This window comes from Centrocercus urophasianus, unplaced genomic scaffold (assembly GCF_019232065.1).
Source record: "Centrocercus urophasianus isolate 14NV4802_14NV808 unplaced genomic scaffold, USGS_Curo_1.0 seq_40, whole genome shotgun sequence".
In the NCBI taxonomy this organism is placed as follows: domain Eukaryota; kingdom Metazoa; phylum Chordata; class Aves; order Galliformes; family Phasianidae; genus Centrocercus; species Centrocercus urophasianus.
Genome location: NW_024884978.1, coordinates 4451943 through 4471943, shown reverse-complemented (window position 1 = coordinate 4471943; position 20001 = coordinate 4451943). Strand labels below are relative to the sequence as shown.

General features: G+C 43.8%; 2 protein-coding genes across 12 annotated transcripts in view; one reads left to right on the top strand and one right to left on the bottom strand.

The window, feature by feature from the left end:
* Window positions 1-8012, bottom strand: part of MBTD1 (mbt domain containing 1) — a 28227-nt gene extending 20215 nt beyond the window's left edge. For 6 of the 11 annotated variants that reach the window (XM_042832917.1, XM_042832925.1, XM_042832921.1 and 3 more), the window contains exons 1-5: window positions 7908-8012; window positions 6937-7087; window positions 6239-6430; window positions 3937-4119; window positions 848-1049 (exon numbers count right to left, since the gene is read on the bottom strand). In XM_042832917.1, the coding sequence (XP_042688851.1) occupies window positions 848-1049; window positions 3937-4053 (319 nt within the window). In that variant the 5' untranslated portion in view covers window positions 4054-4119; window positions 6239-6430; window positions 6937-7087; window positions 7908-8012. The other 5 variants (XM_042832918.1, XM_042832927.1, XM_042832920.1 and 2 more) reach the window with 5 other exon arrangements.
* A 604-nt stretch (window positions 8013-8616) lies between these two features.
* On the top strand, window positions 8617-16730 carry UTP18 (UTP18 small subunit processome component). The gene is made up of 14 exons (XM_042833108.1): window positions 8617-8928; window positions 9042-9169; window positions 9267-9362; window positions 9889-9968; window positions 10185-10270; window positions 10831-10956; window positions 11758-11932; window positions 12236-12336; window positions 13544-13634; window positions 13939-14062; window positions 14780-14954; window positions 15369-15511; window positions 15949-16005; window positions 16603-16730. The coding sequence occupies exons 1-13, from the start codon at window positions 8617-8619 to the stop codon at window positions 15971-15973; spliced, it is 1662 nt and encodes a 553-aa protein (XP_042689042.1). The 3' UTR covers window positions 15974-16005; window positions 16603-16730.
* The last annotated feature ends 3271 nt before the right edge of the window (window positions 16731-20001 follow it).

The following is a 20001-nucleotide window of genomic DNA, read 5'->3' as shown; positions in this document are numbered from 1 at the left end:
CACTTTCCTGCCTACCAGTTTCACCACTGAGGTCAATCATCAACCCAAAGCCAATTTCTGTGTCTTAATGGCTCTCAAGAAAATGCCTACTTCGAATCAGAGCCAACCAGTTCCTGTTTTTCTCTAAATATTTAACACTTGCAAACAAATAAAACCAGATGTTTTTCTTTAATCTTAAAATTGGAATACATCCAAAGTACCTTTGCCTACCAATAGTTTCACCTATAGCTGGAGTCATATGCTTTAGAGGTTGATGGCACAGTGCACTAAGTTGTTCCATGCTCAGTAAGAGTTTGAGACCAACTCACCCCAGCAAGACATACCAAGATTCTACCCAGAGGGATCCAGTAACCAGGCCAAAATATTTTCCCCCCAAGGGCTAAAGCAATCTCTCTGCCTCTCCAATCTTTTATTTTTTGGTGTATACCACAGTCAGTAGTGAATACATACACACTGACGAGAATTATAAAGTAGTGGGAATGAAGTTTTTTTTTCCCCTAGTATAAGAAATATTTTTCTATATTGTAAACACACACAAAAAGAGACAATATGCTTTTGTGTAAGAGAGCACAATGACATTTTCAACAAAGCTCAAAGAATAAAAACAACACGCGTGAGAACAAGCGTGTGTATTATACACAACATACACTAGATAGGGAGGGTATTCATATAGTGCTTTCCTGATAGCAGGATTCAAATTTTATCATATTTCAGTCTGGCAAAATCAAGAAATCCACTGTATTGGTCCATTTTCAAGGGGACCAACAGTTGGGTCTGGAACCCCACAAAACACAGTGAGGGCAGAAAAAGCAGCATCAGTGTTTGTACTCACACACCACATACTCACCCATGCCAGATTTACCATCTGGGTAAGTATAGACCTGTCCATTGTTCTTTATGATTGGGAGACTGGATGGCAAAGGAGAAACCTCTTCTTCACTCTCATCTGAACTGGAGCTGCTGCTGGTGTCCTCACTACAACTGTCATAGCCGTCAAACATCCCGAATGAATCACGTCTCTTCCTTTCTGTTTGTGAAAGATGATTTGTCTAAAAATTAAAAAAAAAGCAAATAATGAAAGCAAACAAAAAGAACACCAGAGCATCGTGAACACAGCTATTTCAACAGCAAACTTGAAAATTAAAGGTCAGCCCTCAAATGGAGATACACTACAAACTGCCCTATCGGCATATAAATATCAGCACGTATTACAAATCAAGTTAGTAGAGTCAAAACCAGGTAACATTTGGTATTGGTATAAACAAAACAAGCTCAGTCCACTGAGCATACACAGTAGCAGTCCATACATTTTTTCCTTGGTTTCTCCAGAGATCATTAATCCTGATGTTCTGATCAATGACAGCCACGCATCTTATATGCAAATGAACATATTCCAGATGGCTGCAGCCAATTTCTGTAGAATTCATTCATTTGAGAAAGCTCAGCAGAGAAAACAGTGCAGCGAGGAGGGCACTGCTCTCCAGGAATGGAGCTGAGCTGCTCTGGGCCATCAGTGGCTCACAGTGCTGGGGATCCAGCTCTCAGCTTCTTCAGGATTCAGCTGCTCACGTGCAAAGCAGAAACACTTTTCCACCTCACAGGGGTGTTCTGAGGATTAATACGTTAACAATTATGAAGAGCTCAGTTACTATGGCAATAGGGTCTGTATAAATGCTAAAAGATAGAAAGGTGACTAATTTGTAGGAAAACTCTATTATGTAACAGGTTTCTGTACGTGGCAGTGGCAATGAAAAATCTGAGGTCGAGTGCAAACACTGCTCTGAAAAATGCCCAGCAGCTGAGCACTTTCCAAAGACAATAAAGACGACGACAAGCAACAGATTAACTTTTTTTTTTTTTTTTTTTTTTTTTTTTTTTAAATGGATAACTAATAAATGCTTTTTAATACAGGAACATTTTTACCTTTATTGCCACCTGACACGAGCCTACTGCTACATAAGCAAGCTGCTCTCATTAAGCTAAAAAAAGAAATCTCAAAGTATTTATATTATTCTTAACCATGCCTACAAAGGTTGAGAGGCATTAATAAAGCAAGAAAAGACATACTACAATGCAAGCACAAGTTAAGAGAATATAGTACAGCAAGAAGAAATAAATAAGAAAGCCTGTGCCTCTACTTCCCTCTCCCTTCAAACCCAGGAGTAAGTTTTATCTCAAAACCGTAGACAGAAAATATGATTGGACTTGTTCTTAAAGTGCATTTGGATTCATAGCTTTAAGACTTCATCACAATAATTCCCCAAATCCCCTTCCTGGAGAGTATCATTTGAACATCTCTATTGTTACATCTCATCCGAGCCTTCCTGTGCCACATTATCACTTTATTATAACATTCTCTATTCTCCTTTTCAATCTAAATCTTATTTTAGAAGACTTTCCTCATAGTTAAGAGAGAGAACTGATTCCTACACGGACCCAATCCCAGCATCCAACTACAAAAAAAAGCGCAAACAGTAGAAGGTTATGCAACAAAGCAAACACCTGTAAACACTAAGAACAGCTCTGAAACGTTAAATCGGCAGTGTTAATTGTGCACACACCCCATAGCCAACCATATAAAATTACACTAAAACAAATCAAAACTTAGGGCAGGGCATGACATGACCTCTATTCCTGAAGTAGGCAGAACAGCAATTGCAATCATTAAAGGAACACTAGCGGAAGGCAGAACGAAACCCAGCCCTGACCTGTGCCAGGAACGAGCCGTACCTGCACAGCACTGCTGGTACCAGCAAGATGCTGGCTGCGTTGTGCACGTGTGTGCAGATTAAGGCAGAAGCTGAACACATTGCCATGGATACAGAGTTCTGCAAAGTGTCAGCAATTCACACATGAGAACATGAAGACCTCGTCACAAACTCCGTAGTGCCTCACAGTGTTTTACCTTCAGTGACCACAGCCTAGGAAATAAACTGCAGTGCCATACTAACTACTCACAGCAGAACAGCCTGCTGCCCCCCACCACCGCACACAGCAGCTGACTGGATTTCCCTCAGGGACCAGGGCCTGGACCCACATAAAGAAGGACTGGAAGCCCCTCCTGGCGGTGCAGCACCAAGCAGCCCCAGCCCTGCTCTTTCCTTCCAGACCAAAGACCTCAGGCCTACACAGCAGCTTGGCTTCGCCCAGAACTCCATTGGTAGAGGCCTGAAGTGCTGCTACATCTCACAAGAATGAAGAGAAACAGCCCAGTCCCAGTCCTCCCATTCCCAAGGGCACAGCAGACACTGCCCTCCCAGCACCGCTCTCCCTGCACAGGAAGCAGCAGCAGAAAGCTGAAGGCAGGCTGAAGCTCCTTTGGCACACAAAGGAGTCAGGCTGAAGCATGGCTCAAGATCACAGTCACAGATACCATGACAATATGTTGGCTCTCACTTTTTTTTTTCCTTTATCACAGATTTAGAATCTCAGCAGCACTGCCAAGGCTCTTTGCCAAAATATCCATAGATGAGAAAGAAAATATTTCTGCTTTCTGTAGGAAATTACGGACTCAAAAGAGAAAAATCATCCTTCAGCATTATAGAGGCTCCAAAGTCTCCAACTCATCAAGAGTTTGTTTAGCTTATCTAAACCAAGGAAGTCTCACACATCACCTTTCCTTCACTTTACATTTAGTCACATTGTCCCAGCTGAAGTTATGAGCAACTCAAACATGTAAATGTGTAAAACAACCCTCTAGTTTTTATAAAACATCTTTATGTGAGTGCTTGCCAGAAGATGAGCATGTTTGCCAGACAATTTACATAGGATGTTCCTGGTGTTAATTTATAACTATTATTTGGATTTTAATTCTTGGGAAATTTGCTCAAACTGCATTTTGTGCAACTTGGAAAAGGTTCAGATTTTCAGTACAAAAATACAAACTGCTTTGTTCACAAAGGCAGGTGAAAGTCAGGGCAGAAAATACACAAATACCTTCGCTGGAATTTTGCTAGAGCAGATCAAAACATTTCTATTTTGATAATAAACACCAGTAAGATTCTTTTCGGCCCATGTTGAGGCAGCATTTGTAGAAACAAGCGAGTGATGCATGGAACCTCTGATAGCCCTCCCTGCAGATCTCAGCAGTCCTACTCTTTTGTAAGCCCTGTCTAATGCCTGAAACAGAAAACAAGTGGGTTACAAGTCTGGACTCACAGGTCAAAAATCACAACCTTACACAAAGGCCGATATCTGCCTCAAACAGAACCACAACTAAGGACAAGTTGCTGCCTCAGCCACAGCAGCAGCTTGCAGCTCCTGCCCAGCTCCTGCCAGTGATGAGCAGCAGCAATGCCATCAGCTGACAGCGCCCAACTGTGGCACCTGCAGGGCCTCTGCACAAAAATGCAGCCCTGCATCCCCAAACCCATCACAACTGTTACTGCACCAAAGCGTCCTGTTGTGACCACAGAACTGCGGGCTACCATGGGTACAGCGGGGATGGATTATGTGTAGTTTTCACATTCACACACTTCTATGACCAACATTAGGTGGTGACTCTCCCAGAATTTGTTTCTGGCTATCGCAGACAGAAATAATAGATTGAATTATTAATTTAACAATTACAACCCTAAGATCAACCCATGCATTTCACAATACATGCATAATGACAAAAACTGCCTGCTGCCAGGAGCTGGATTTAGCATGAAAAGCCACATTAGGGTTAGCATTTATTTAAAACTGAAATAGATGAGCGCTCTTCGCCTCCCCGCAAAACACTGAGAAGGAGCCTGGCTCACTGCAGAGCTTACAGCTGTGTAAGTGGCCAGCAGCAGAACAGCAGCTGTTCCACCTCACGATAAGCACCACTCATTAAGCAGAAGCAAGGCGTATGCACACAGAACAGGCCAAACTTCTGTGCATACTGGGCAAGGCTCATTTTCCTAGTCAGATTACCAGCTCCTCAATAGGAAGGATTTTTAGAGCGATACAAAATCGAGGTAAGTGAGACTGGCAAATAAAAGCCTGGGTCACTACTTGTTTAGGGGATTTCTTGCATGGCTCTTTTTACTGAAGAGATGGGTGGAGAGAGGAACTTTTAAGAACTGCTTTCTTATTCCGCCCAACTTCCCATTTTCCTGTTCTTCCTCTCCCCCTTGTGAGCACTTGGCAGCAACGTATTTTTAAGAAATATTCTTAATTAACCATTACACAAGGCAAATGGTATGATAAAAGAATATCGTTAAGGAAACCGGTTTTCCAAAAAGCTGGAAGGCAACTCCAAACAAATACGATTAACAGCCACTTTCTCACTCCTTTAGCATACACAGCTGAATTTGGTCATCACATCATAGCTCCCTGAAAATAACTGCTCTTCCAGCATGAAAGGTTGGTCACAAAGGATGTACACTGCGTGGCCAAATTGCAAAATAAAACAATTTAACCTTAGCTGGGCACGAAATGCTCGGGAAATTGTTTTAGTATATCAATGAAAACTATGCTCAAGTGTTGGCAACACTTAAGAGAAAGCATTTCAGAGGTGAAAACTTGCAACAGAAAATACCCCGTATTATCAAGCAGCCAAACTGTGCCTCCAAGTCAGCACATCCTGACCAAAGGCAGTTGGTATAAAACCATCAGAGAAACGTTTCAGCCTGCTCAAATGGGCAGTCACTACCATTCAATCAGCTTGGTGCTTAAATTCACTAAGACAGCAGTTTAGAAATACAAGAACTGCAGCTCAACCAATGTGTCCCAGCACCTCATGCAGAGAGGCACCAGTTTCTACACTCAGCGCTCACAGAAACATGACAGAAGTCACAAGGCAACCACCAACTTCCAGCCACGGGTGTCTGATAGAACATTTACTTTAATCACATAGCCTTAACAAAGCATGCTTTTCCAATAGTGTACTTCAAAGTCGGTGTTAAATTTGATACAATAGTTTTGTATTTGAAAGTTCATTAATGTTTTATGCCACGAGTGTGGTTTTGGCTCTGGATGTCAGCATTAATGCACCAAGAACAAAAAACTCGTTGATTGCAACCCTTCTGAACTTAAGCTGGCCAGAACCACCCTGTGCAGAAACACCAGGCCACCGCCCGCAGAACTGAAGCCCTGCATGAGCCTCATAGCATGGCAAAGCAGAAAAACTCCAACATGGTACCGATTTAAAGAAAATATACTTTCAGCTTTCATGAAAAACAAACAAACAAAAAACCCCAAAGCTAAACATCTTGGGATTCCTGGAAATCAGAACTAGCCAAACTTAGTTTTTTATATATAAGCAACTCACCTCTATTGGGAAATGTGCCTTCCACTCTTATTACAAGTAATATCTCAGCTGGAAAATTACAGAAATGTTTTTTCCTGTCTCTTCATTTGCTACGTATGACAGCATTTTGTCTGAAGCCAGTTTCTGCTGTTTGCCAATGGTTTTGTCCATAGCCTCTTCCCCAGGGGGTTTCACACGAGAAGAGGGGAGACTCTTACAAAAAAATATATCAAATTAGCAGGCAACTTGGAGGGGTGGGGGTGATGTAAATATGTGAAATATTTTCATTTGAATAAAATGTGTTTACATTAAAAACTTCATTATGTTTTTACAAAGCCCTTACACATAGGAGCACCTGGAAGAGGCAGAGTCTAGAAGTCAAATACTTGGTTCAAACAATTCTGTTAACATTATAAACAACGACAAAACAACAGTAAAATAACTCCAACCCCAAGCCAAGATTTGCTACACCTGAATCCCTCCTGTGTGCTTAGGGGCAGATTCAGGAAAATATCACAAGTCCAATGTGCACCAACTTACCTGAGAAACGAAGGTGTGCTGCAGCAGTTTGCAGAAGGTATCGAGAACGTTGTGAAATTACATCAGGTTTTAAAAGGCAAGAGAAAGGAAGGCCAGCGTGGGATTTCCTTTCCCCCGAGTTACTGTTACCACCACAGCTATTTAACTCTTTAGGGAACGACAATGAAGATAATCCTTACTTTCAGCCTACAATCCTTGTGCGCTCACAGGTCTCCGCACTCTCGGGAACAAGAGCCAAACCATGCACCAACAACAACTTCCACCCAGGAAAGCATACACCTCTGCTGTGCCTCCCTGCGGCTTACGTTACACACTTCCTCAAAGCGATCCCTAGGCAGAAGTAACAAGCACAGATTACTGCCTACATCTGTTAAGTCCCACGGATCTCGTAACGACTGCATTGTTTTGGTCCCCGTTTAAAGGTCCCGATTAGGATCTCCTTTAACCTTTTCATTCCGTTCCGTGCAAGTTAAAACCGGACCGTTACGAACAAACGTAACCAAGCAGTGACTGAGCGCAGCCCCTCGAACACGCAAAACTTTCGTTTTTTTTTTTTTTTTTTTAAAAAAAAGACAGAAAACCGCCCCACAGCTTCCAGAGCCTTAAAGGGAACAGCGGCGTTACGGGCACCGTTCTCTCCCATGAAGCAGCGCCGTGCAGCGGGACGCTCCGCAGAGCCGCCGCTCCGGGACACGGCGCGGCAACGGCCCGAGCGGGGATCGCCGCCCGCGCCGGGAAGCGAAACGCGACGAACGGCCCCGGGACGAGTAGACCGTGCGCATTCCGGAACGCTGAGCTCGGGCTGGAAGGCGGCAGCGGCGGCAGGGGCTTTAACTCGGCAGGAAGGATACAGGAACGCGGCTCCGGCAGGGTGACGCCGCGCCAGGGCTGCCCCGAAACTTCTCGCTCCGAGAAGGGCCGGCGCCGCGGGACAGTGCGGCACAAAGGGCCCGGGGCCGCCCCACGTGTGGGCTGTCAGGGCCGCCCCGGCCCGGGATCGGCGGAGCGGAGCCACCCCCGCGCCCCGGTGCAGCGCCCCGGCGCAGCTCCCCGCCCGCGCGGCCGAGGGAGGCGCAGCCCCCGCCCGCCCCTGGGGGCCCGTCCCGCCCCGGCAGCCCCTCCGCCCGCCCTGGAGCCCAGCGGCACTCACCGGCTCCTTTGTGTTTTCCATCAGGCCCTCGCGGGCAGGAGACGCCCAGCCGCCGCCTCTGCCCCCTCCCCTCGGCTCGGCCCCCTCCGCCCGCCGCCTCCCCCTGCGAGGGGCCGGGCCCGGCGGGACGGGAGGCGGCCCGCAAAGTTCAGCGTCTCCCTAAGAGAAAGGAGCCCCGCTCCGTGCGCCGGGACATCAACAACACGAGCATCGCCGCTCTGCGCAGGCGCGGCGCCCGGCCCCCCGCGCGCCCTCATTGGGCTCCGCGCCGCTCGGGGCTCCTCGCTCGCCGTACCCACCTCGGGGGGAAGCCATCGGGGAATGGGGCGGCTCAGCGGCACGAAATGGGCCGAACGGGGGCGGCAGCCCCGCTAGAAGCTGTTTTGCTTTGTAACGGACGGCGCGACAAGGGAGGGGGCTGCTGGGTCTCGGCTGAAGGCAGCTCGCCGTCACGTAAGGTAGAGGACGTCCCCCCTCCACCCGTGCGGAATAGAGAGCGCCAAGTCACGTGGAACGCGGAATGGGAGAAGGGGAGGAAGGAAATAAGGCGAAGAAAGGAGGTCACGTGACAGTTCGTGCGGACAGGGGAAGCTCCCGGCTCACGTGGTGCGGGGAGGGGCGGCGGCCTCCAATCGGGAGAGGGGTGGGCACGAGCGCGGCCGCGTGGACGCTCGGCCACATTTCCGGTTCCGGCAGCTCTGCGGTAGCGATGCGCGCGGCGGCGGCGGCCCCGGGGGTTCTGGCTGCGGCCCGGCGGCGGCCGGCGGAGCTGAAGCTGACGGCCAAGAAGAATAGTAATAAGAATAAGAAGAAGATGGTGAAGCGGGCACGGCCGCGCGCCAAGGAGTTGGAGGCGGCGGCGGCGGCGGCGGCGGCGGAGGAGGAAGCGTCGCGCCGTGCCCGGCACTTGCGAGCCATCTCCGGCGCTACGGCCGCTGAGCGAGAGCTAGAGGAGCTGGTGTTCGGCGATAGCCTTGTCGCGGAGGAGGCCGAGCTGCTGCAGCGCCTGGCCGGCCCGCAGGTACGGCTCGGACGGGGCGGCGGCTTTGGCGCTGCGGGGCGGCGCGGCCCCGGTTCCCCTGCGGGAGGTGAGCGGCCCGCCCCGCGCTCAGCGTCCGTCCCGATGCGTTTCAGACGAGCGCCGCGCGAAGCGGGGCACAGTCGCGCCGCTCCAGCCATTCGGAGTCGGAGAACGAAGTCACAGGGGGATTCCCGTCTAAAAGGCCCGCCTGGGTGGATGAAGACGATGAAGCCGAGGAAAGGTGCGCGCAGGGCACGCGGCGGCGGTCGGCCGCGTCGGAGCGGCTGCGGACTGCTTCCACTGCAATGAGTTGTGCGGCTGTTGTGTTCTTGCTCTAGGGTTGACATGACCCACAGATACAGGAGGGAGCTGATGAAAAGCGATGCCGAGAAGATACTTACTAAGAAAAAGCTAAAAGCAAGACTTGAAGAGCAGTAAGTTCATTGATGCTTTTGTGGTAGACTGTGCTAAGACGTCTATGGATGCACACGGCATTCTGAGTCCCTTTTGTCTTTTTCCCCCCTAACTGCTTCAGTCCTGGAGCTGTTCTTGCACTCGGAGGCACTGTTCAGTTAGTGCTTCTTACAGTGTTTATAGAATCTTTAAATCTGGAGTAATATTGTTATTTGATTTTTTTTTTTAATCGACTTAATGCTTGTTTACTAATTAGAAATTACTCCATAAAACATCTGAGGTGACGTGCTGTTTTTTAGTTGGGTGATGGAAAATGTTAATTTGATACATATGAGTGATTGAAGCATGGATAGAGTTGGATGCTGTAGTAAAAATTCAGATCTGCTGGGGTTGCCTGGCTGTGGAGTGCACTGCTTAAAGAAGTCGGAGTCGTCTTGTATGAAATGACAATGTAGCAATCTCTTGTAAGTGCCTACTGGGTAGAAAGAAATGACTTTGTTAAACAAGGTGTTCCTTTCTTCTCTCCCCTTCCTCTTCTCTTGCTAGATTTCAGCGAGCTATGGGAGGAGTTCCTGCATGGGCTGATAGAGAAAGCAGGAGGAAATCCAAGCAAGCTGCAAGTGATAGTAAAGAAACCTTTTACTGCTCTAATGCGATTTGCTGTGCTTGTCTATTCAACTTGTGGAAAAAAGACTTGTTTTGGGGGTTTGATGAGTCTTTGTGTGAAAAAAGCTGGATGGTCAGCTTTATTCTTTCTTTTGGTGTGGTTTTTTTTTTCTTATCATTGTTCCTGTAGGGAGTTCATTGAGCTCCCTATTCCAGTGTGCTCTGTTTTTAATTAGGTGGCAGCGATGAAGATGACGATCTGCTGTGCAGAACTGGCAATTTCATATCAAGCTCAGAATCCCTACCAAGGGGTATTTTGGAGGTAAAGGGAAGCCTGTAATTGCACCTTAGTTTGGTCTGTGAACGTGCTTTGATTTCATTATTGCTGTTCATGCAGTAAAATGAGCTCTTACATGAATGTCTGTTCCTGTAATTGTAACGTTTAGATATTAATGCTTTAGAGAAAGTGGGTAGTTCATGTTATAAGGCATGAAACAAATAGAGATGTATTGACAAAGGAATTATTTAATGTACTCTTAAATAGCACTTTGGAGTAGGATTTCAGTCTCTGGGGGGAAGATGAAGTTCTCCCATGCCTGGGTGATGAAGTGGTTCTTGAAGGGAGCCCTCAGATGAGTGTTTCTTACAGTACCTCCTTTACAGCTATTTCAGATGAGCAGGAGTGCAAGTAGTCTCAGCTAGCCTTCCTTCTGACTTCAACAGGCTGACCAGTTTTATGCCTACCCTGCTGTACTGAAGCAACTTAGCAAACTTATTTTGTTTGTCCTGCTGGTGTCAAACTGTTGAAAAGTCATTGTAGGCATCAGCATAACTAAATGTGTAACCTGTTATTTTGTTCTTTTTGCTTGATCTGTGTTGTAGATGAAGAGCTGCTTGCCTGCTAATCAGGAACGTCTTGCTGATGGAAAACTGTCAACTGTGCAGTTCCATCCATCTGCTCAAGTTGTTCTGACTGCTGGCCGCGATCGATCAGTGTCACTCTTTCAGGTGAAAAACTTTAACTCACACTATGTGAATGTGTTCTCAAATGGAATACTCCTCTGATAAATGTACTGGAAATACCTTGGCAAGATAGACTCTCTTTTCGCTGTTCCTATGACGGTTTGCACACAAGGCTTGTAATATCTATGGTTGGAATGGAATTAGCTTGGAGTTTTCTTGGAAGATTTCCCTGTCTTCATACCAACTATCTGCAAAATGTAGGCAAAGTAGTCTCATCATCTGTAGCTGAAGAGTGATAAGGAATATTGAGGTTGTGTTTCTTATTTTTAATTAGTTTGCAAACACTACATTGTGAGGAGCACTCTGCTTATGTTTACAGCTGCAATATTGCTCAGAAATCCTTGGGGGGGGTGGAACGGCTGTGTTGTAGGAGGAAGTTTCATATCCTCAGATACTTCTTTTGTGTTCCTGTGAAGACTGCAGAGCCCAGCTCTATGAGGAGTTTGATGTGGCCTAGTATGAGTGAAGTGGTCAAAGGCACAAGCTGTGTGACATCTGTGAGGCTGCAGGAACAGCATATTAGAAATTATAGTTTATTTGAATAAAGCATGGGCAAGACAGTAAGGAGAAGGGGTTTGAAATATGTCCAGAAAGTCTGGGAGAGCCTCATTTACAGGGTGAGGGGTGAGAGGTGGACTGTTTGTAGATTGGGAAGGGAGAGAAAATGCTTTTAGCTGGGTACACTTTTTACTGTCTCTCTTGTACTGTTGAGTCAGTAAGAATTTTTCTGTGTAAAAATATTTGATATGTTCATTAATGTTATAATCTTTTAATTTTTATTTTAAGGTTGACGGCATAAGGAATCCAAAAATACAGAGCATCTATTTAGAGAGTTTTCCAATCTATAAAGCTCGTTTCAGTGCTGATGGAGAGCAGGTTATAGCCACTGGTACTCACCATAAAGTCTTCTATGTGTATGACATGATGGGTGGAAGTATTATCCCTGTACACCAAGTAAGAGGTAAGTTAGTGATCTAAATGTCTCAGTGCATTTAAAGCTGTCCAAAGTAGCAAGTGCACATGGGTTTGCTTTAAAGGAAATGAGTTCTTGGAAGTAGTGATGTCTATTGTTTTACTATGGTGTGTTCTAGTTTCTTGTGTATAACCCCAACTTCGTGTAATGTCTAACCCATAATGTTATCTTTTAGTATATTACAAAAGTGAAAAGGTGGAGTCTGGTCTTCCTTATGTTCATTGTAGGCCTGAAGTTCAGGCAAGTGAGTAAATCTCACCAAGATTAAGTTCTGTATCACTTATTTTAAAGGAATGGAGGAAAAATTTGTCAAAAACTTTGAAGTCTCTCCAGATGGATTGTTTATGCTTCTCACTGGAACTTCAGGATATCTCCACTTGCTGTCAATGAAGGTAGCTTTTTCCATAATTCATGTAGTACCAAGGAACTGAAACCCTTTTCCTTTTGAATCTGGTTGCTTGCCTTTTAATTTGAGAAGCAGTGCAGCTTTTCAGTTAAAACGGGTGTGATGTACTGTGACAGCCTTTGAAAGTGAGCTGCTCTGTGAACTAACTGTAACTATGGAAAATGGCTTGGGGATGTCAGACAGCTTTCTTTGATGTTCTTTTTGGGACTGGTGGTGGAGAAAGTCTAGAGTTTTCTGGTGGTGTCTTTTGGGGAGGGGAGAAGGTGGAGGGTGGGTTACTGGAGAAAGCCATTTGTCAGTGATGTGTTACAACTGATGGTGCAAACACTGTGCTGAGAAAACCAATAGCCTGAGCATGGGAACAGGAATCTGAGGGTGGAAGGAATGTAGGACTTGTTTTTTGGGAATAATGTTAGTGTGTGTTGGTGTACCGTGGTCATGAATCACTCCATCTGCTGTGATTCATAAGGAACCTAGAGTTTTTTAATCTGCATTTTAAAATGCCACACGATGGCAGCTGCACTTGTTTCAAGCTTGGAAATAACTAGGAAAAATAGTTTTAAAACAATTTCAGTTCCCTTTTGTATTGAGACCCCTCTGTGAGGGAGCAAATGAGCATTTATTGAACTGGGTAACAATAAATTGGTTGAGCATGAGCTTGTGTGCTGCACTGCGGGCTCTGAAAACGCTGATCTGTGCTTTTAATGCCAAGCCACTGTGGCTGACTTAAGGTTTGTGTGGGACAGGAGTATGGAAGCAACTTTCCTACTGACCTTACCTTTAGTAGCACATCTGAAAGCATCAAGGATTTGTTGAATGCTGCCTGTTAAGACAGGAGGGTGGTAAAATGCCTTGTCACACCTCTTAATCTGCATTGTCTTGGTCTGAGTGCTCATTGCACTCATGTCAAACAAAGCCAATGCTTTGCTTAGGTGATTACATGAAGCTGAAGGACACCAGTTCCTTTCTTGTAATGTAGCACTTCTCTTAGCTGCTGGCTGTCTGACATTATGTTGTGTGATAATGCTGCCACTGCAGGCAAAATAGCACAAAACTGGAGGTCCTTCTTGAATTTACATACAGATATTTCAGTGTAGACTTTAGAGATGTGCTTTAAACAGACTCAGGAATACCTCAGGCTAGGAAGGGTTGAAATGGCAGATTTGGTCACCATTATTGATTTCCTCCTATAGACAAAAGAACTGATCAGCACTATGAAGGTAAATGGAAGAACCACTGCATCTGCTTTCACTTCAGACGGCAGTAAAATATATAGCTATTCCAGTAAGTGCTCTGTTTAATAGTACTAATTGTAATTCCATTGGAATTGCTTAAGTTTTTGTAAATCAGTCAGTGTTGTACAAAGTTAGACCTCGTCTGACCTAGAAATCCTAGCAGGTGATCCATCATTACCGATGAACTGTTCCAGTGTGCTCTTCTTTTTTTAAAAACAGACAAAACCTCCTTATTTGACAGCTGTATGTAAGTTTACAACTGTCTTTCTGAAATGTATTTTAACAATTCTGACAGATCAGTGTATGTTTTGTGTGCATGAATTCTGTAATCTTCTCTTTCATTCTGCAAACAGAGGAAGGTGAAGTTTTCATTTGGGATGTGAGAAGCAGGAAGTGCCTACACAAATTTGAAGATGAGGGCTCTTTGGAAGGAAAGTGTATTGCTGTTTCAAGAAATAACCAGTATGTGGCGTGTGGGTAAGTGAACAACTTGGGTGTTATGCTTTCTTCCTGTCTCATTTTGAAGCTCTTCAGAATTTGTGTTTGGTAGGAGTGGAATAGGAATAGGAAGATAGAATGTTTTAATAAAGTTATAGTACAAGTGAATAGGTGAATGTTGCTGTTTCTATGACAATCATGTATTTTGTTCCACGTACATGTCAATTACCATACATGCTGAATACTGGTATTGCTCTTAATATGTTACTGTTGGCATGCAGTGATTTTAGCAGTTAATTTTGAAATTATGCAGCCAAAATCACACAGAGTGAACTTCTGTAGTAAAGTGTCATTTTGGGGCCTCATTTTTTCCACCTTTCTAGTTTACTCTCTTCTGTGCTCTTAATTTGATTGCTGTGAGAGTGCTGTTAGCATTTGTAAAGATGTTTTGACTCCAACAGTTGCAGCAACAGGGCCTGAATACTTCTTGAAAGTATTTCTGAATTAATGGTTGCTGGCAGCTAGTGTGTCAGTCCTTGGAACTACCTGATGTTTAAGTACAGTATGCATTTCCTTTGGAAAAACTTCGGGAACCTTAAATGACTTCAGACCAAAACACAATCTTCAAAATGTTGTAACAAACAGCACTAAGCAAATACTTGCTGATCTTTAAGTTGACTACTGGCTGAGATAACAAGCTAACGTGTGCCATAAACGCTGTCTCTCAATATGGATTTTGTTGATTTCTCATTGTAGTTCAGTTTCTGGAGTTGTGAACTTGTATAGTACTGATGTTTGTCTCAAGGAAAATCGTCCTAAACCAGTTAAAGCCATAATGAACCTCGTTACCCCTGCTACGTCCGTGACCTTCAATCCTACCACAGAAATCTTGGCTGTGGCTTCCAATGAAGCTGATGAAGCTGTCAAATTGGTATGGTCAGCTTCTTTTCTCAGTGTAACACTATGTCTTCTTTTAAAAAATGGAGTGCAATCCTGCTGACGTGGTCAAACTGATTCCGAGTGGGTGCATGCACTACAGAATTTGCTTGATTGGAATGTGTACGGGCTGCTGTACCTGTATCAGAAAATGGTTTTTTTCCTTGGAGAAAGTTCTTCAGATAACCTTGTAGTCTAACTTGACTCTTTTTTTTCCTCCTCTTTTTTAAAATGTTCTTGTTTTGTTGCTGCAAATACAATAACTTAGCGACAATTCTTGATTTTCAGCATCTGTTAACTGTAACAGTCTTTCTGGGTGGTGACTTTTTCTTGCTAAGAAATGTTGCCAGCCTTGACAAAATTCTGGGTATTTCCTACTTGATGTGACTAACTGTATCTTTCTTAATAGGTACACATTCCATCATATACTGTATTCTCAAACTTCCCAGTGTTTAGAAGAAAGCAAATTTATCTTACTCAATCTATGGACTTTTCTCCTAGAAGTGGATTTTTCTCTATAGCAAACAACAAAGGCAAAGCTTTGTTGTATAGGTACGTACTAAGTTTGGTTGCTTAATCCCAGGTAACATTTATATTCAGTAAGATGATGCAGATGACTGTAAATGGTGAAATTTGACCACCTGATCTGATCTTTACTCCATGAGTTAACAGTGTGGCACTGAGTTCCCACTCTGGAGAATGAACCTTGTTGTTCTTTTGATTACTGACTATGCATTACTGCAGACATGCCTGTGAAAAGTGTTATTGTTCCTTGCTGAATAGAAGGAGGAAGGAAATAGCAGATAATGGATGGTTTTTGCCGTTTTGTTCTCTTTTTGAGCTTTTACTACAACTGTGTTTCAGATTAGGAGTGGTAGTAGATTATTGGAAGATACTTGGTGCTACTAAATATTTATTGTTTGTTGTATTATGTTTACAGCAGGTTATTGAGAAGCTTTACATCTGTCTCAACTATGTTCTTTCTTCAGGTTGAAACATTATTCAGATTTCTAGAAGATACAGGAGACAATGGACTAGCATCTCAGGTAAAAGTAGCACTCAAGCTGTTGACAGGATTGTCTTGGCATTTCTTTTTGTTCAGCTACCTCCACCTCATCAAAGGTGGCAACAAGAAGTTCTCAGTGTGTAAAAGTGAAATGGTATTGTCTGGGTTGTTAACAGAAAATGTCCATTACAAGGGACAGGCTTATTTGTTAGCTCAGCTTTTCTAATAATGCCCTTAAGGGTGGTTGGTAATTCAACCAAATGTGCCCAGTCCTGTTGACAGCTGTTTTAAAAACTTGTAAGCATTAAAAACAAACTCCTGAGCAGTGATGGTAAAAACAGCTGTAAGCTGCCCTAAATTGGCCCTGTTGTGTGGACACACTTACATGAGTTCACAGGTCTGTGTGATTGAAAATTTAGGTTACATAACAAGTGAAATTTCAAGTGCAGCTTGTGAGAATTTTTGCCTTTTCATGGGAAACTGGAATGTCCTGTAGCCTTGTCAGAAACACAGTGGTGCTGCTTGACCTAAAATCTGTTAAAGGTCGGAAGCTCAGCCCATTGCTTATGTAAACTGCTGTGATAGGTAAATGTTCTGAGCATGCTAACAACATTCTCTGTGCTTGATCCTTCCCCAGGTGCTGTAACCTGCAACTACAAGTATGCTGCCAAAATCGAGCAAACTACTTGCAATGGAAGTTGAATATTAATATAACATCTGTGATTTGTGAATGTTTTTTCTTAATAAATGTACCTGATAAATTTCCAGGCAAGTTCTTTCAGCTTTTTTCCCATGCTTTGTGTAAGCAAATGACTAGACAGAATTTTGATGGTTGGTAATGAAGTTAATGTCTTCAAGAAACACTTAAATGCTCTTTAGTTATTATGAGAACACGATGTGTTCCAGTATTGATACTAAAATATATAGAAATAGTACAACGTAGAGGCATTGAGTTGACTGCTGTTTATAAACTTACTATAGTGATAAGCCTAAACTAAATATCCCAGTGCAGAGTAAGGAAATTAAGCTGTGAGCACAGACAAATCTGACTAAAAATCCAGTTGAGAGATGGAAGTTTTGTTGAATTCTAGAAATCTGGAAGCTGGAACTGGTTTGTACCTTCAGAGGGCAGCACTCAATCGCTTCAATGCTTTATGTGTCTGTATAATAATATGAATGTAATGATCAGTTTTACTTGTGATAGCCTCATGACTAGGGTTTTGGTTGTAATTCTCAGCATAAGTCAGTCTTTTTTAATCCTTTCTATACTTCCCTGATAGGTTTAAGTAGTACGATAGAATCCACAAGACCATTAAATCTCTTTTTCTTGGAATTCTAATGACTTTTTTAAAAGGGTAGGCTTCAAAAATAAGAAGCAATATTGTCTTTTATCAGTCTCACTTAAGTAGCTGTTTGCTTTAGTACTATTGGATCTACTCCCAGTGGCTCTGCCCCTCTTCTCCCAGTGTGTCTTCTCTGCTCTTTTTCCTATGAAGAAATAATCCTGAATCTAGCAACTTAAAGCTATGGAGCAAGTCATTAACAGGGCTAGAACTTGCACTCAGAATTATGGGGTTCCTGGCCCTGTTAACAAGTCCAGCAGTTTCTGATGCTTGTCTTCACCCATCCAGCTGATTTCTGGTTGAGGGAAGAGGCTGAGAATGGAGCTGAATGGAAAAGATTTTTTTGAATAACGCCAGGAAGGAGAATTTAAACACTTAATAAATTCTGTGACGAAAGCTGCAAATATTAATCTCTTTAATGAGTTGAGGAAGGGGAATGCTGGAGAACAAGAAGTTTTAACCTTTGCACTCAGTGTCGTCTTGCTATTGCAAGAATTGTGATTGTGTCTTCTGCAAAGCATAATTTGCAACTCCATCTAGAAGGGAGCAGTGAAGATTTGCCTTTTGAGAGATGAAGGAATCCTCAAGGTGGTTGTGTTGCTGTTTGTGAGGAGTTACGAGCAATGGCACTTCCAGGTGCTGGCCAGATTCCTCACAGGTGATGCTATTGCAAGAAGTTGATGTACTGATGTGTTGCAATGGGACGCAATTACCACACCTGAGCTGTTTGTGCCACAGTTCTCATCTCACTTTGAAAAATGCAGCCTAGTCCATTTGTTATGTGTTAATAGTACTTGTGCTTCTGACCTATTTAAAGCATTGGTATTTAATTCCTTTTTTCCTAGCATGGCTTTTTTTTTTTCCTGACATTGCTCAGCTGAAGTTCTTTTAATGAATTATTTCTCTGCTTTTCCTCTTTTGCCATTCTCCTTAGCAAAACAAGTTTTATTGATGTGACCCATTAAATATTTATTACTGTAGCCTTTCCCCTTCAGGCTGTGATCTTGTCCAATTTTGCAAGCTAGAGGCAATTAGTCTTGTGCTTAGAAAGGAAATCTCCAAGAAAAAAAGCCAGCCTGGATGGCAGTAACACTGGTTACTTGAAAGTTGATCAGCTTTGCTATTAACTGTCTTGAAACTGCTGTTTGCCTCTGTTCTCAGGGCTGGGTTTGGGGTGGAGGCGGTTCAGCAAAATCTTAATGGACTGAAATTTCTTTTTCTTGTCTCATCCAATGCTCAGGAGCGCTGTGCTGAGCTCCTGTCAGTCTTGGCCTTGTGGAGCTGTTGCAGTCCCTACGTGATTTTTCCAGTTGAATGGAAAACTCTTGATTTGCCTCCTATGTTTAAGTGATGCGTGGGATCTGATCTCATAGTGAAAAGATAACTTTACAGGTGGCGAGGGATCAGGTAATAGACAGGTTATAGTGCAGTCAAGCAGAGCTTTAACATTTCATGTAGTTAAACTTCCCATGCAGAACTATGTGGTTTTGGAGTGTGAGTTGTTGAAGTTTATGAAAGCCTCTCTTCAGATCTGGGGTTTTAGCCAATAAATACTCTTTCCCATTGTAAGATGGGATTATCAATTTGATTGCTTTTTCCAGGTGCTATGGCTTCTGACTGATCCTTCTCAAGGGTTGTAAAGTTGTCACTCTCCTAACATTCCTCAAGGTATTTGAATAAAAAACACGATGGGCATGGACCAGTGAATGTGCAAATGGTCAGAAATGAACCCCGGGTTTTGCTTCAAACTCACTCTGTGTGATTAATGTAATAGCAGGTCATGCTTACTGTCAGTACAATGTGCACTTTATCTCCAAGCGAAGGAGATCTGCCTTTCAGCATCCTGAGTGTAACAGGGATAAATTATGGAAAGCTGTACTGCCTGCCTGCATGGAGGCCCAGGAGGACACAGGATGGCATTTAGCAAGTGACACTAGGCTTGTCTCAAGGAAGGGGGGGGACTGCAGGGGTGAAATGACATTCTGAGTTAGAATGGGGAATTTAAGCTTAGTTCTTGATTCCCTGTCACTCCCCTGAAGCTGCACATTAGCCCATCTCATTACAAGTTTTGTTTTGCTCTGTTTTTCACGTGCACCTGCAGTTTCTGATGGTACTGTGTCATTCCTTCTCCAATCTGCTCTTTCTGCCCATACTTAAAGTGACTCTGCTGATGAATTTGGTATGTAGGTTGTGTGCACAGTTCTGTGAGAACAGACACTTGGTGCTTCCAGCTGATGTGCAGCTTTGGGAGGTTTGGCAGAGGTGCACACCAAGGCTCAGGTTGGTGCAGGAATGTCAGACTTGTGCAGAAATCCGTCGGTTCCTGTGGTCCTTCTGGGAGTCAGTGAGGAGGCAATCCAGGAGAAGGGGGGAGTAGATGTAATGAAGCTGGTTGGAGCCATCTAAAAATAATTACCTTAGTTATAAACGTACATAAATATCCTGCTCTCTCCATGTCTGATAATGCTCAAACTGCTTTTGAACAGAATTTTTATTTGTCTGAGGTCCTAAACATTTTGAGACCATCTGTCTTTTCTCTGTATGTGAGAAATTAAGTAAAGCCTTTAAGTGCTATGCAGCAAACTTCCCCCTACATCTCTGAGGGTTTTTTTACACAAGGTGAAGGAGATCAGCTGCCTGCTTTCTTGTCAAGAAAGCAAATTCCAGTGATGTTGGAGGTATAACTTGGCCCC